This window comes from Gallus gallus, chromosome 1 (assembly GCF_016699485.2).
Source record: "Gallus gallus isolate bGalGal1 chromosome 1, bGalGal1.mat.broiler.GRCg7b, whole genome shotgun sequence".
Lineage (NCBI taxonomy): Eukaryota > Metazoa > Chordata > Aves > Galliformes > Phasianidae > Gallus > Gallus gallus.
Window position 1 is genome coordinate 45,868,670 of NC_052532.1, and position 15,709 is coordinate 45,884,378.

Here is a 15,709-nt window from a genome sequence, read left to right on the forward strand (position 1 = left end):
GGTTCTCACTAAACCATGTCCCTCAACACAACATCCAAACGTTCCTTGAACACCACCAGGCTCTGTGACTCCACCACCTCTCTGGGCAGCCCATTCCAGTGCCTGACCACCCTTTCAGAGAAGTTGTATTTCCTAACGCCCAGCCTGAACCTCTCCTGGCACAGCTTGAAGCCATTCCCTCTAGTCCTATCACTGGTTACACGAGAGAAGAGGCCAACCCCCAACTCACTACAACCTCCCTTCAGGTAGTTATAGAGAGCAATAAGGTCTCTCCAGAGCCGCCTCTTCTCCAGACTGAACAATCCCATCTCCTTCAGCCGCTCCTCATAAGGCCTGTGCTCCAGACCCCTCACCAGCTTTGTTGCCCTCCTCTGGACACGCTCCAGGGCCTCGATGTTTTTCTTGCAGTGAGGGGCCCAAAACTGGACGCAGTACTCGAGGTGCGGCCTCACCAGTGCTGAGCACAGGGGGACAATTACTTCCCTGTTCCTGCTGGCCACACTATTTCTGATACAAGCCAGGATGCCATTGGCCTTCTTGGCCACCTGGGCACACTGCTGGCTCATGTTCAGTCTAGCATCAATCAACACCCCCAGGTCCATTTCCTCTACACAGTCTTCCAGCCACTCTGCCCCAAGACTGTAGCACTGCCTGGGGTTATTGTGGCCAAAGTGCAGGACCCGGCATTTGGTCTTGTTGAATCCCATCCCATTGGCTTCAGCCCAGCTATCCAGCCTATCCATATCCCTCTGTAGAGCCTTGCTACCCCCATCGGAATGGAGATCTCTGAACCATGTTCTGACTTGAAGCCTACAAACAGAAAACTGTAGTACTACAGCTGCTTAAAGGTCAGTTCATTTTGTGGGTTTCTCCCTGGAGCAGGTACACTTCCCTAACCAGGATCAGGAGCTGACTCAGTTATTCAAGCTGTATCAGTAAAGACTTGTGCAGCATTCACAACCCTGGTAATAGTGTAGGCTCACCAAAGCCTTATTTTATAACTACACGCATTCTTTTTTTTCTGAAGGTAATCAATACAACTCACACCTAACTATAGGATTACTTTATGGTCTTTCTGTTTCTCTTTTGAGCTAAAAGCATTAAATCGGCAGCTAATCCTCCCAGGGGAAAATTATACCCTACAGCAATCTGGTAGGAGCAGTCTGATCTGGAACAAAGTCCTGCCACTAATGTGACAGTCAGATGGATAAGAACTGTTTCTCAGGATAAAGTATCTGGGAAACAGGCTGGTGAACAGTGGGTTATGGCCCTCTGCCAGTTCACATAGGAAGACAGCTTACAGACTTTGGATTTCTGGGAAAGGAAAACAGATGTTTCAATTTGCACAGACTGTATCTCCCTATTTTTTACCCACCACTGTACTTAATGAAGAATTCACTATCCAATGCATGGGCACAGGGCCTCCAATGAACACTTGCTGTTGGAAGTCAAATTCCCCACGCAACATATGTTTGCAACTACTGTCTGTATGGTTACTGAAAGGGGAGAAGCAACTGTCCTATGGACCACTAGTAGTCTATGGGTTACTTGCAAAATACATTTTATCTAGCCAGAATCTCATTTTGTTGTCATGTTCTCTTCCAAATACCCTCGACAAGGGAATCTGTCTGCTCTCCCACAATGTTTTGATTTTATTCTAGCTCAGAATTACTTAACAATTACAGAGAAAACGGTAATATGGTGGACACTGAAGATCAAACTGTATATTCTGACATGCAAAAACATCCCAAGAACAATAGGACACAAACTCGGTAATCAGCACTGATTACAGAATGTTTTTAGCAAGCATTTAATTGTTTTTGATGGGCTGCTGATTTATAGAATTTCAAGGAAGTTGTGCATAAAATCTTGATTATATATATGATTATATATTTGAATTTATATATATATATATATATATATATATGATATATATATGAAGTCCTTAAAAATAAAAAAGGACTTTTCCAGAGTTTCAGTTTTACCTGATCAGTTTCCTTAAAAACAAAACCCAGGACTTCTACTAATTCAGTAGAAACAAACATATATAAAAAATGATATTAAAAAGTATTACAAATACAGTAAATATTAGCCAAAACAAGCATAAGGCTATAGCCATATTGAGACAGGGGCATTCATTTTAACACAAAAAAAACAAAGAATATTGGTTTGTTGAGTTTACCCAACTCTGTCTATTTCAAATATATTTTGCACAGGATTTCACATATGATTAATGACTTCAGCAGACTACTGCAAAGAAAAAAACTATTGCACATACCAATTTACTCTAGCCTGTGTGTGCAGCATAGGGTGTATGCACACACACACACACACACACACACACACACGCACGCACACACACACAGAATATAAGGGGAATACAGCCTCAAGCTACCTAATCATGACTAAAAATGACAGATTTCTACACACTAACAAAACAAAATTGAAATAGCAGGCACTTACTTATGAACAAAGACCATTTCTTTATATAATGACATTACTAGAACTGAACTAGCCAGCTCCATGATGCAAACCATGCAAGGCAGGCAAGATTTCAACCAAGAAGGAAACCCGTTATTTGGCTCCCTTGAAGACCAGGGAAGCAATTGTTTCTATTTCATGGCCAGCAAAGCTGGGAAAAACTGGTCTCCTATGGATGTATTTCTTGAGACTGAAATCCTATGTGGATTCTGCAGTATTCAGAAGAGGCTGCATCTTTCCCAGCACTGTATAAGATTAGTAGTCTATCCTAATTCAGAAGGATTTTTTTTTCCCCACAGAAATGAGCAGAAAATTATCATATGAGATTCTCATCCATCAAAACTGACTGAAAAAAGCCCAAGGGAAACACTGGATGAGGGAACGACAGGCAGACGATATAATCACTTAAGGCTTTTTTGCTTAAGAAACCAGATAAATTGCACTGAAATGATTACGACTGGAAAGGCTTTTTAATCAAAGATATCAAGATTGTTACAGCTCCTTTTCTGTGGCATGTGCAAACAGGTTAGAAACCCCACCTACCACGCTACAGACGACTTCAGAAGTGTAAACTTATGTCAGCTAATAATATCCATTAAAAATATCAGTGACAGCATTCCTAACATTCAAAAGTGAGTGTGTTTTCAAATGTTAGCTTGAAACCTTATTTTAAAAGCTGCTAAATTAACACTGAAGTAATTTGGGGGGAAACATGAAAATTCTCACAGAACATACAGGAATAGCTGCCAAAAAATGAATGCTCTCATTGACTGGGCCAATCAGTTTAAAAAAATAAAGTTCAAGAAGTAGAAACAAGCACTTGGAATTTGGAGAAAAATGAGAAAATCAGCACTGAATAAACCAAACTGAAATAAAAACTTCTGAAAGCCATCGAAAGAGTAATATTAGAACTTCTTCACCATGTTAGGAGTCCACTAAAAAGCTGCTTTTATTTGATATCTCTTGAAAAATTACTCATGGATGGCCTAAATTTTTTATGACATTTCCTGAGTTCTTTAATAGTTTCTTTTAGAGATACATTAATCCTAATCTAAATGAGAACCCTTTGGTGGCTCTTCACTCTCCGTAAGTCTCAGCATCTTTCCATTTCAGTTCATTAATTTCATGATCTGCCATTAACTTTCTTATTTCTTTCCCGATTTAAATGTGTATTTCAGATGAAACGCAGAGGAAATAGATATTAAGCAAAAAGAAAAAAAAGTAAATAAACTTGTTTGAAAATTTCTTCAGTTTTGAGTTTCTCCAGAATATATGCTGATATACAGGCTTTACAGATTTTTTTTAAAGCCTCCTGCATAGATCAACATACCTAAATTAGTTCTCCCGTGTAAAAGGTCCAGCTTTAACAGTGTTTAGATTAAACCTGAGATTAATATTAAAAAAAATCAGGAATTTCTAGACAAAAAAAAGCAGGTGCTGAAGAAGATATAAGCAATTAATACAAATAACTTGTAAATTCTTGGAATCAGACCAGCAATACATATTGCAATCCTGAAATTCCGAGCATAACAGAATGCCTCACCAATCAAATTTTTTTGGCATTTTCACCCCAGTGTAACTTACACAGATCTGCTTCCCTAGTCCTATACTTCATACCGTGCTTTGAAAGAAGATCTGAAGTCTTACAAACTATGCATATCGGTATACATGCTGTTATGGAGAAACTGTAAAATTTTACATACTTCTGTAACAAAGGGACCATTATCACTTTTACACACTCAAGAAACAGGGAAGCATTTTGTTTTAATTTGCCAAGGGAAATGACAACAAAGCAAGCACAAGGGTGGCTAGTATTCATAACGAGACTCATAAATAAAGGAAATTCTGTGCACAGTTATTCGTAAGGTACTTTTTCCTCCTTTTGTTTACCATCCTGTAAAGTTCCGTTCATTAAAAAACAGGAAGAGAGAGAAAGGCTCAAGCAGTCTGGACCACTGCTTCTGCAACATTCGTTTTAGAAAGATTACACAACAGTTTCAAGGAAAAAAAAAATTCTAAACACCACTCCTTTAACATACATGATGAACTGTATAGAATGTGCAGATATTCTAAAAACAACACATAATAAATTCTTCTTAGAAATTCAAGTTTCAAAACATTTAGCTTTCAAAACAAGCAGCTCATAAACAATGCAAGCAAGACAATTGTCTTATTTGTGTGTGACAAATGGAGCTAGACATTTAAGCACTATTATATTAATCCTCTCCACACTAAGTATGTCAAAATGTTTAAAGATGATTGAGAAGACAACCAGTTACAAGGAACTAGAACAACTCCATTCTCTTGTCAATTTAAACAAGCCTTATATGAAAAGTAAATTACCTCCATGGAGATTCGTCTGTGTATTCGGTTTCGGAGACAAACACCCGTGGGAGACTGAACTTCATCAGATGATGTTCCAGAAGCTTGGTCACTTTCACCATCTGACCCCATTTTCAGATTTTCATGAACAATATCTTAAAAACAGTTAAAAAAACAAACAAACAAAAACCCAGTCAATCAGTTTTCCACTAAATGATCTATTGTGTACAGGCAGAAAACAACTGTGCAGTGATTTTTATTTCAAAGGCTCACCACAGTAATAGTAGTCTCAATACGCTTTTTATGGCTCAGGGATCCCAAAATGAAAAAGGAATACTTCATAAAATTCACACACAAACTTTAATGTTGCTTTTCCTACTCAGTTTTCAGCAGAACAGAAACAAAAGACTGTCAAATGCCTATTTTAATTCCTGCAAGCCACCCTCCCATCAGGATTTCAGCTCCTGACCTTCCTCATCATCTCCTCCTGCTACCACTGGATTAGAAAAACTTGTATTTGCAATGGAAAGCTGAGATTCACTAGAAAATATATAAAACATAGAAATATTTAAGATTTTCAGACTACTTGCCATGCAAGTGCCATTAAACAAAAAACTTTAAATAAATCAACACACACAATGACTGAAAAGTATAGGTATCATTTTCAGAAGTGCCAAGTGTGAAAACTCTAGCTATAGAAAACACACTTATATGGAGGAACAGGACATATTCTGACTGCTTGAACAGAGGTCTACAATGCGTAAGTTGAATCAAAAAAAGACTTGAGATTCAGAAGCCTTTCAGTGAAATTTATGTTTTTATGGGAGAAACTTAGGTAATAGTCTGCTTGAGTTACATGGTGTTGTAGGATCTTTATGAAAACTGAAATTAGTACTTTCAATATAGTCCTGCAGATTCATCCACATAAAACAGTTTACATATATCACATATGTAACAAACACATCACTTTTCTTTACAGAATCTTCCAGACTTTGAAAGACTATTACTGTAAAGAATGAAGAGAACTGAAGTGGCCTCATTAATAGCATAAAGAGACAAATGACATGCAAAAGTACACACAATGTGAAATTGGTCATATAAGCAAGTTACTCTGAGTAATGTTCCACTCTCCAGCTCTAAAATATTTGAGCTCTAAATTACTACAGAGAATCACAGAATGGCTTGGGTTGGAAGGGATCTCAAAGATCACCTACTTCCAACTCCCCTATTGCAGGCAAGGTTGCAGACTAAATACATACACATATCTAAGAGGTGACAAAAGACACAGATTTTCCTCACCTCTTCTGTTGCTATTACTAAGCATGATCTTGGACAGTGTAAAAGAGAACCTGCCAACAAACTCTGAAAAAAACCCTTACATAAACAAAACCCACAAAGTTCAATATACCTCAAAATATTTAGCATTTGTTCAGAACTACAGCAATTAGAAGAAAAACAAATACCACACAGCACACACACACACACAAAGAGAGAAAGAGAGAGACAGACAGACAGAGAGAATGTGCACATTTTATCACTACCAACAAGAAAGAAAGAAAACTGGCTTTTCAAGAAAAAAACCCTTCAGGCCAAAGTTTGGATATAAACATATCTTCTAAAACGTTTGTCTAGTTTAGCTCACACGGAATCATATAAACTTCAAAGGACTAAATTCTTTCATAGTACTATGAATTTCTTTTTAGAGAAAGCATAAAGGATATAAAAAGAGTAACTCATAAGGTACTTAAACAGCATCTATTTTGACTCAATTTGTGTTTAATTACAACTCTTTAAGTACAAATCCCACATACAAAGCACAACTTTCAGCAGCAGCGTGGGTCTAAATTGGATTTTGATTAAAGTCCACAGTGTATCAGAAGACATTTCTTTCTCAGGAAGACATGCTCAGATTTTGAACAAGTGAGAAAAAATAATAAGCTGCATTCCTTTGCAGCTTGGTTTCGAACCAAAGGTTCATCACTACTTCTAGAGATATGTTAGTCTCAACATGAGGTAAAGACTTAGAAACTGATTCCTAAAGATCAACTTTAACCTTAGGCTAAAACAATACAATATTATTTCTTTTTGTCAAATCTTTGTAAGCTTATTCTTTTATGACAGTGATCCACCTACTTGACCAAGGAAAGTCAGTTGATGTGATATTTTTGATTTCAGCAAAGCCTTTGCTACTGTTTCTGATATAGTATCCTTCTGGACAAAGCATACAGCTAGACAAAACATAATGCAATGAGTGAACAATTAATCAGCTGACGGGCTGTGCTCAAAGGGTTCTAGTTAAAGAAAAGTTTGCAGACAATACTAACCTGTGAGAAGTTGTTGACTCCCCTGAGAAGAGAGAAGGCTAAGTAATCACCAAAGGCATGAAGTTTTAACAGCAAGTGCCAGACTACAACTGGGATGAAGCATATGTGCACAGACTGGGGAACAAGAGGCTGAAGAGCAGCCCCACAACACAAGAAGGACACAGAACCATCAGAGGGTGTTCAAAGGAGGGCTCCAAAGATGGTGAAGGGCCTAGAGAGCAAGAGGCATGAGGAGTGGCTGAGGTCCCCTGGTTGGCTCAGCGCAGAGCAGAGGAGCTGAGGGGAGGCCTCATGGCGGCTGCAGCTCCTCACAGGGAGCGGAGGGGCAGCGCTGAGCTCTGCTTTATGGGTGCAGCGACAGATGCTAGACAATGGGCAGTTCTCTGGGCAACTTCCATGAAACTAAAGAACTATTGTATCCTAAGCTGTGAAGCAATTACATCACTAAAAAAAAAAAGGAAAAAAAAACCTGACAGTAACACGTAAGTAATCATGTGATTGATACTGTCATACTTTTAAAATACACAATGTTCCATTTGTGAAAGAGAACGTACTATGAAATTGTTCTAAAAAACATTACATGTCAAAATGCAGCATTCACAACTATGAAGAGTACTCCAGCTGACGAAGATAATTCTACTCAAAAGAATACCTGCCAAAAAAAATGCAGTAATACACAACCAAGGAATATTTCAAGAACCAGTATCACAGAACCATGCATTTGGGACAGATATCAGAGATGTTAGAACAGACTGCTTTTTACAAATCAGTAATGAGAAGACAAAGCGAGTCTGTCTCATTTAAGCCCAAAATGTAGCATTTCAGACTTACATAAGATGATGACAATCAATCTATGTTGAAAACTACTGTGATATGACTAATTCTGCTATGTCTGGAGAAGCTACACACCCATGATGGACCAAAATGTTCTAAGTAGATTATTTACTGATGTTACAGAAAATACCATATGATGAAACACGTGACTAAATTTCTAATATGCTGACTATCCAACTGTTCCTGTCCAAAAATGTCTGCATATGTTTTAATTGTATTCTAGAGACGGATACTTTAAGGTTTTTTTCCTTTTTTTTTTTTTTTTTTTTTTTTTAATATCTTGACAGTGTTATAATCTACATATACATGTGTCATTTTGTTTTATTCTACTAAAAAAGCTCTGGTAGAACCTTATATTCGTTATTTTAATAGTGTAAGAACTGGAATGAAGCATTCTGATAAGGTTATACAGGTGTACGTGACCATAATATTTTATTAGCAAAGCTGAAAATCATGCAAATACTTATTTAATTACACTAAGCTTTTCTAAGACAAGTTCATCTGCACCAAAGCCAGCCTGCATGGTCTTCAGATGTTTTAATAATGTTTAATAATAATGTTTAATAATGTATCCAATTGGCATAATTTAATAACACAGCCACTCTCTTACAAAGATGTTTTAGTGTATTCTACATATCTAACTGAATACCCAGCATGGCTGTGTTATGTAAAGGTGCAGATCAGGACAATATAACAGGAAAACCATGGAAGCATTTCTTAAAGTAAAGGCAATCCTCATTTCAGTTGAGGACCACAAAAAGAAACTGCATGTGGCAAACCTTTAGTGTAGCAAATGACAACTCTAGCTAAAACAATATTGCTAAAGCAATATCCACAAATTAGTCTGTAGTCAGATTCCATGATCTTTATATATTATAACTGATAAAAAAAAATGTGCACTTCCAAGGTGCACTTTTCTAAAGCCTATTTTGCTATGAAGTGGCTAAATTTTATTATTAATTTCCCTAATAATTCAAATTGAGGAAGACAATATTGAGAAATTACTTTTGCTGCTAACAATAACAAACTATGAAAGCACTATGAAAACATCATTCCTTTCAATTCAGATATTTATGACAAGGAAACAGATCCTCACTGTTGTATTGAGATAACTGGCTAAAGCATGGGTGAGTTGCTGCTGCTGTTGACGATCACCAGCTTGAAGCCCATGCTGGCCAGAATTAGCTTTGGGTATTCCAAGTACCTCCACAGTGTTCCCAGTAATATAAATATGGAACATGGACACCTGAAGTTGGCCCTGTATTTAGCCAGATGAGGTACTCAAATCATTTATTAATTCTGGCTCTTTAAGGGTCTACAGCAGTTAAGTATTTCTGGAGGTGCAGGACTGCAGGAGCTCTATAGTTATGAGGTATATGTAAGTGAGAAAAACTCATCTGGATTTGCATGAGTGGCATTGCTAAGTCACCGTTTGCCCCGAGAGTCATCTGTATTATTGAAAAGCCATAAAAATAGCTGAATGCAAAACATTAAACAAAGACAATTCTGTCTTTACAATACCTCAAGTTAACCAAAATATTTTCATGTAGAAAGATCTTGATGTTTTGGGACTTTACACGTTACTACAACAGCAGGAACTCTGCAGTATGTTCAGCGCTCAGAAAAAGAAGAAATCCCTCCCAGATCTCTCAGTGAATTCTCATAGTGACAATATCATTCAAAAGCAAGCTGTTTGAAGTTGTACTTGTGGCAGATCTAGTTTTATTCTGTGATTTTTGGCTGTTATTTTTCTCTCTCTCTCTTTTTTTTTTTTTTTAAACCAAGTCATCCTTTTACTACTACCACTAGTGCTATTTCAAGAATCTAATAGCATGTTCCCATCACTAGAATAGAAAAAAATGAAAGGAAAAAGAATGAATAACAACACACGAACACACAAAAGCCTCATGTAGCGTGGGATATTTGACCATTTCGTTTCTGATGTCATTATCCCAGTGGAGAATACTTCAGCATCCTGCTGAGCAATAACCATTCCCATATGGCAGGAACAAAGGGAGAAAAGATGCAAAGAAGCAGCAGAGAGAATATTAGTAATTAATTTTGCTTCTGCAGACAGATGGGAAAATGCTACTATACAACACGTACAGGTAGGTTAAATTTTCATTAAATGAGACGATAACGAATAAGCAAAATGTCAAGCTTTGAGTGGCTAAACCTTCTAGAGAGAAAGGAGGAAAACACATGATGAATACGTAGCGCACCCACTAAATCTATTCTGTACACCTCCAATGAAATGACAAGTTCAATAGGAATCTGTAGGTATTTAATACGTGGCACTACAACACTTTCTACAAATTGTAAGTATTAAACACACAAAACTTGATCACCTTAAAAGGAAAATAAATCCCATTCTTGCACATTACTGATGTACTGATATGTTTTTTGGTGAAAAATACAACTTTGAGAAAACTGGAAGGTCATTAAAAAAAATGCAACCTGTTCAGGATTTTTTTTTCCCCCTAAAGTTGAAGTTTGTGGTGGAAATTTGACAACTAAAAAAGTTATTGACAAATCTGCCCTTAAAAAAAAATGCTATCTCATCATTTAAAGGCAACACACAGTGTGAAACTATACTATGCTGCTCTTTCTGTACACATTTCACATACACTTGATTTAACAAATCGCCCATAAAAGATGAAATACTCCTAACCGGAGAGATCTTTATGTGTAATTGCTTTGCTTAAAAAAAAAAAAACAAAAAACAAAAACATACACATGGAAAAAAAAACAACTTTGTCTTCCCATTAGATTATGGTCAGAAAAAATAAAAAGTACCGTGAAGTAGCTGAGTAAAATCAGGAATTAATACAGCAGTCACAATTTGCATGAGTGATAACAAGGAAGGGAGGATGTAAGATGTAAGTGGTTCGATGAGTATCTTGAGAACCCATAGCTTAATCTTGAACAAGATAAGTTTAAGTGTCACACTCTTTGAGAAAAGGGCAAAAGAATGAAAAATTCATAAAATTCTAATTAAACTGAGTTGCTCTCATTTTATCAGTATCAATTAATTACGTGGAATTTAAAACAACATAAAAGCAGGGCAAAACATCAATTGTGACTGGAGGAAGCAATATGACAAATTAATTGAAAGAGAACAAAAAAACATATTTAACTCGTTTGCTCCACAGAACCACAGATATAGCTCAGGACACCAACAAAAGATAGTTATTGTTGAGTAGCCTTATTTTATCACTGAAAAATGTATTTTTTCTTATATAATTGAAAAGTTTAAGTAATGCATCATATTTTTCAATTCCAGATATAGTGATTATCTTCCATTTTTTTATATTCAGTTGTAGTTTTTTATACTACATTTTATATTCAGTTCACCAGTGCTTTTAACTGAGCTGGACACAAGGTTCCCTGTAAAGTATTAAGAGTACTTTGCAGCTTTTGTAACTTTTTAACTTGTCCAAAATTCATGGGTTCTTTTAATTGCTCTCTTCCTAAAATTCTTTGAGATATTCAGTACCTTAAAAGGATTTTTTCCCAGCAACACCAGAAAAAAAAAGTAGTTTTTTTTGTGAATTATTTTTTTGTGAATTATTAAAGCATTGAAGTAACTGTGTCCCTTGCTAAGAATCAATACAGACATTATTTTGCACACTAAAAAAACAAATTTAAACAAACAATGTAGTGAATTACCTAGTCTGCTCCCATTTCTGGGCATTGCCATGAAAGAGCCGAGGCTGCCCCCTATGACGCTATGTGGTCTTCGTAAAGGGGGCTTCTTGAAAGATCCTGTGTATTGGTGGAGAAATGAGTGCATACTGTGAGACGTTGGAGGCCTGCCATTCTTCACAATAGGCTCTAGAATTCACAAGGATCAAAATATTCATTCCCACAAGCAAGTAGGAGTGTCAGGAACGTGCCAGAAGGAAAAAAAAAGAAAAGAAAAGAACAGTTACTAGACAGGAAATCACCATTCTGGTAAGACTGTTGTTCATACTAACAGTAGACCACAATACTACAGCCATTTCTCTATAATAAATTAATACAAAACATGGCATTACATGTTTCCCAAATTTCACCTATTAAATTCTGTCACTCTACTGCAGGATCAGTAAACAGTCTGAATATCAAGTCTGAAAATGTAAATAAGAACAGAAAGTAGCCTTTAATATTTGTTTTTTTCTTCTGAATTAATGATTTGTTTGATTGCACAATGTCTCATCTTCACTATAATTTAAATAAAGCAGCTGTTAAATCAACTCTCACGATGAGCAAATTCAACAGCAAGCCTTTAGAAATCCTCACGCTCTCAAAATTCTTGAGAGTCACTCGTAGTGTGTTTTGCTACTGGAAGTCCTTATAAAGAAACATACCTGTCCATACACACACCACAGGGGTTATGCCATAATTAAGGTTATTTGTTATTCTGATATCATTTAAGTATTAAAACAGTTATTTTGTCTTTCTTGGATTATGTCTCTAACAGCCCACTGTACATAGACCCAACACCAGGATTGTAAGACGTGTTTTTATTATTATAATTACTGATGATTACACTTTCTAGAAAAGAGGAAACAGGAGAAATTCTAAAATCTGACATACAAGTTCATACACAAATCAAATGTTCGTGTTCTCCCCATATCCTGACAGAACACGTGAAATCAATGCAAAGGATGGCTCAGGATTTGAAGCAGTCTCCTCTAAAAACAGGGAGGTTTTCCTGCTCCAGCACGAAGCAGAACAGCAGGCAACTCACATTGCCTGTCACAAAACTAGACCCATCAGCCGCTGATTAAGCCACTCATACAAGATCTTAACACTGTTACTACAGAAAATGTGCGCAGGGGAAAGGAAGCTACCTACAAACACTAGCACCACATACCAGGGAAATGCTCAGAACCAAAAGAATTTGAGATTAAATGTGTCAAAAGGTTGCTTCAGATTCAACTGATCTTTCCACCATTTGGTTCTTGCCACCATTACATATATAGCTGGTTTGGTGTTACCTGGAGAACAGAAAAGCCAGCATTTCTGCACAGAGCAACTGCAGGCAAGTGCTGCTGAGCAGAGTCTCCCGGGTGCTTCTGGGGCCACTGCTGTGACAGGGAGCAACCTGGGATGCTATTTCATCACCCTGACTTATATCTGTACAGGCAGGGATCCCAAAGCCTTCTTTCTCCTTCCAAAATAAGCAACAAATAGCTAGGAGACAGAATTTTATAGCAAGCAGAATTTCAATGAGGAAGGAACACAAAAACAAATACTTCACAACCTAAGCGATTAAAATGGGACTTTGAAGGGAGTCCCCTCCCTCCCCCACAACTCCCACACATGTGCAAAAACCTTGTGGATATGTTACCAAGATTGGTTTGAAGGCAGAGACTGAAGTACAGGCAGAAACGCCAGTGACTTTAAGAAGAAATTATGCCAGAAATGTTTGCATATAACATGAATAATAATTAAGACAAAAACGGCTTTAACCCAGCTGCTGCAGGAAACCAAACTAACAAAAGGCTTCAGGCTGAAAACAGGATTTGAAAGGACATGTCAGCACATGTCTTTCAGACAAAAAATGTAATTTTTTCATCAAAACAATAGAGTTTCTCATTACATTGAGAAAAGTAAGATGCCAGGATGTACCTCATAAAGGGTCAGAAAGTAGTGAAGAACAAGGAAGGGGCAGGGCCACGTGACTGGAAGCAAAAATTCTTACAAGCACGACAGTGCATCATCTCAGTCTTGTCAAATCACAACCAGCATCACTACATTTGCACTCGCTGAGGATTCTGGTACCATTAATCACGTTGCAGTGTACCCACACATAAGGACCACATTTGCATTCCTGTATGTACAGAGTCTGTAATCTCTACTGTATGTTATGGTTTTGTATACCTGTACCAAAATTAATCTCCAGGAACCGTGGAGCGCATTAAAAAGGTCAGAATTTACAAATACACCACATGGTGTTAAGTAGAGATTAAGTTTTATGCTCATTACAAGCATGAAAGTGTGATGAACAAGATATGTTTATTTCAACTATGTGTTTTTTCATGGCACTGGTAACTTTGCATGTATCTTAGTTTAAAACAAAACTAACATCTTAACATATAAAAACTCTGCTTGACGATAAACACAGGTAAAACTAACAAACAGCAAGTTTATATAAAATGAAAAAGTAATACTTACATTAAGATCAAATTACACAGAAATAACTTTTCTCACCATAGGCAGCTATTATCTTTCTGAGTAATCATTAAGTACTCTTCTAAATCATGGAGCCCTCTATAAAATTTAGCAAAATTACTTTAAGTCATGTGGTAGGCCAGCTGTAACTACCCTCAAACAACGATATGAACTATTAGTATTCTCATGACTAAAAGAAGCATTAATAGTACCTAACCACAAGAAAAAGGAAGGATCATACGGAGTTTTCTTTTTACAAAGGTATAACGAATACCTGCTGTCTGATAAGTATTTTGTTATAGGTAACAGACGTAGTTTAATTTGCACTGTGGTATGCTATCACATCCAGAATAACGTCCATGTGAATTCACCACTGTGTGCTGCCTCCTCTGTGCAAAATCAATAGTAACATGTAAGAATTGGAATGAATATTGAAAATGATCAGCGAAGTCTTGCTGGAAATTAATTTACAAGACTGTTACTTTTTATTTTTGCACATTTTTAAGACACAAGCACTTAATTGAAATGCTTTCAAAAAACATGTTTGCTCTCTCTGTCCAACAACCACAAAGATCCCAAAGTTAATACTAAATTTCACCTACTCTGATAATTCATTTTTTGCACAGCTATTAATATTTTATTTTAATTCTTATATTTTATATTTTATTTTAATTATTCATATTAATATTTTGAATTATTACATTTGAAGGGGAACACTGCAGGTTTTATGGTGAGAATTTAGTGCAACTGATTCTTTCTGAATGAGACAAAACTATCTGTAAAAGTTATACCCTTTTATTATTTATTATTATACGCCCGTAATTTTATCTCTGTGGTTATAGGCTTGGTTTGTCTTTAAAAAGGTGCTTCACTATATAAAACTCAGACTCCCTAAGTTAGCATCACTGTACTCAATAAATGTAACTCAAAAACTCCCCAAAGGCTTAGCTGACATGAATTTCTGGTAGAACAGTAGATATTTTCACAGCACTACTGGTTTAATATTTTGAATAATCAAAATAATAAGGGAGTAGAGAAAGAGCAGAAAATTCACCATGCAAATGTAGTGATCTGTCACACTCTGAGTATCACACACAGTTCTGGTCTTTCTCTCTTGATCAGAGTAAAACCATAAAGACAGGGCTCTCAGAACCACAACAAGGATGACCTAAGATGGAAAACAGTTGCTGTGAGAATGCCTGCGCAGCCCAGGACTCTTCCTCCTCAGAAACTTACAACTGGAGAAGACGTGCCACAACCCGCAGGCTTGTCAGAGAGCAACTTCATCAGCTGTACCCACCTTCTCCAGCACAAGAGCAGGCCCCTGCAAAAGCTGATGTGAAACACACGGAAGTGGTTCTTCACAACACACGTCTCTGGAAACTCCTCACCACACAGGATGTGACGAGTACCAAAAGCTTACAAGACGCTAGGGGAGACTGAGACCTTCTCAAGGTTACTAAACACACAGAAAAATGCTTAGCTCGGGAAGTCTCTGAACTAGAAACGGGCAGAGTACTTGGGGGAAATGCTCCTGAGTACATTTTGGGGTTTAATCTCAAACTCTCCCTCAAACATCACCTTCAGAA

The 15,709-nt window shown here is 37.0% G+C and overlaps 1 protein-coding gene across 16 annotated transcripts in view; it reads right to left on the bottom strand.

The window, feature by feature from the left end:
• The window catches only part of CDK17 (cyclin dependent kinase 17), a 90,628-nt gene that overhangs the window by 29,488 nt on the left and 45,431 nt on the right, over nt 1-15,709 (bottom strand). For 14 of the 16 annotated variants that reach the window (XM_015283880.4, XM_015283867.4, XM_015283888.4 and 11 more), the window contains 2 exons: nt 11,631-11,795; nt 4,825-4,958 (listed from right to left, as the gene is read on the bottom strand). In XM_015283880.4, coding sequence (XP_015139366.1) covers nt 4,825-4,958; nt 11,631-11,795 — 299 coding nt within the window. The remainder of the gene's footprint in view (nt 1-4,824; nt 4,959-11,630; nt 11,796-15,709) is intronic. The other 2 variants (XM_015283892.4, XM_040672194.2) reach the window with 1 other exon arrangement.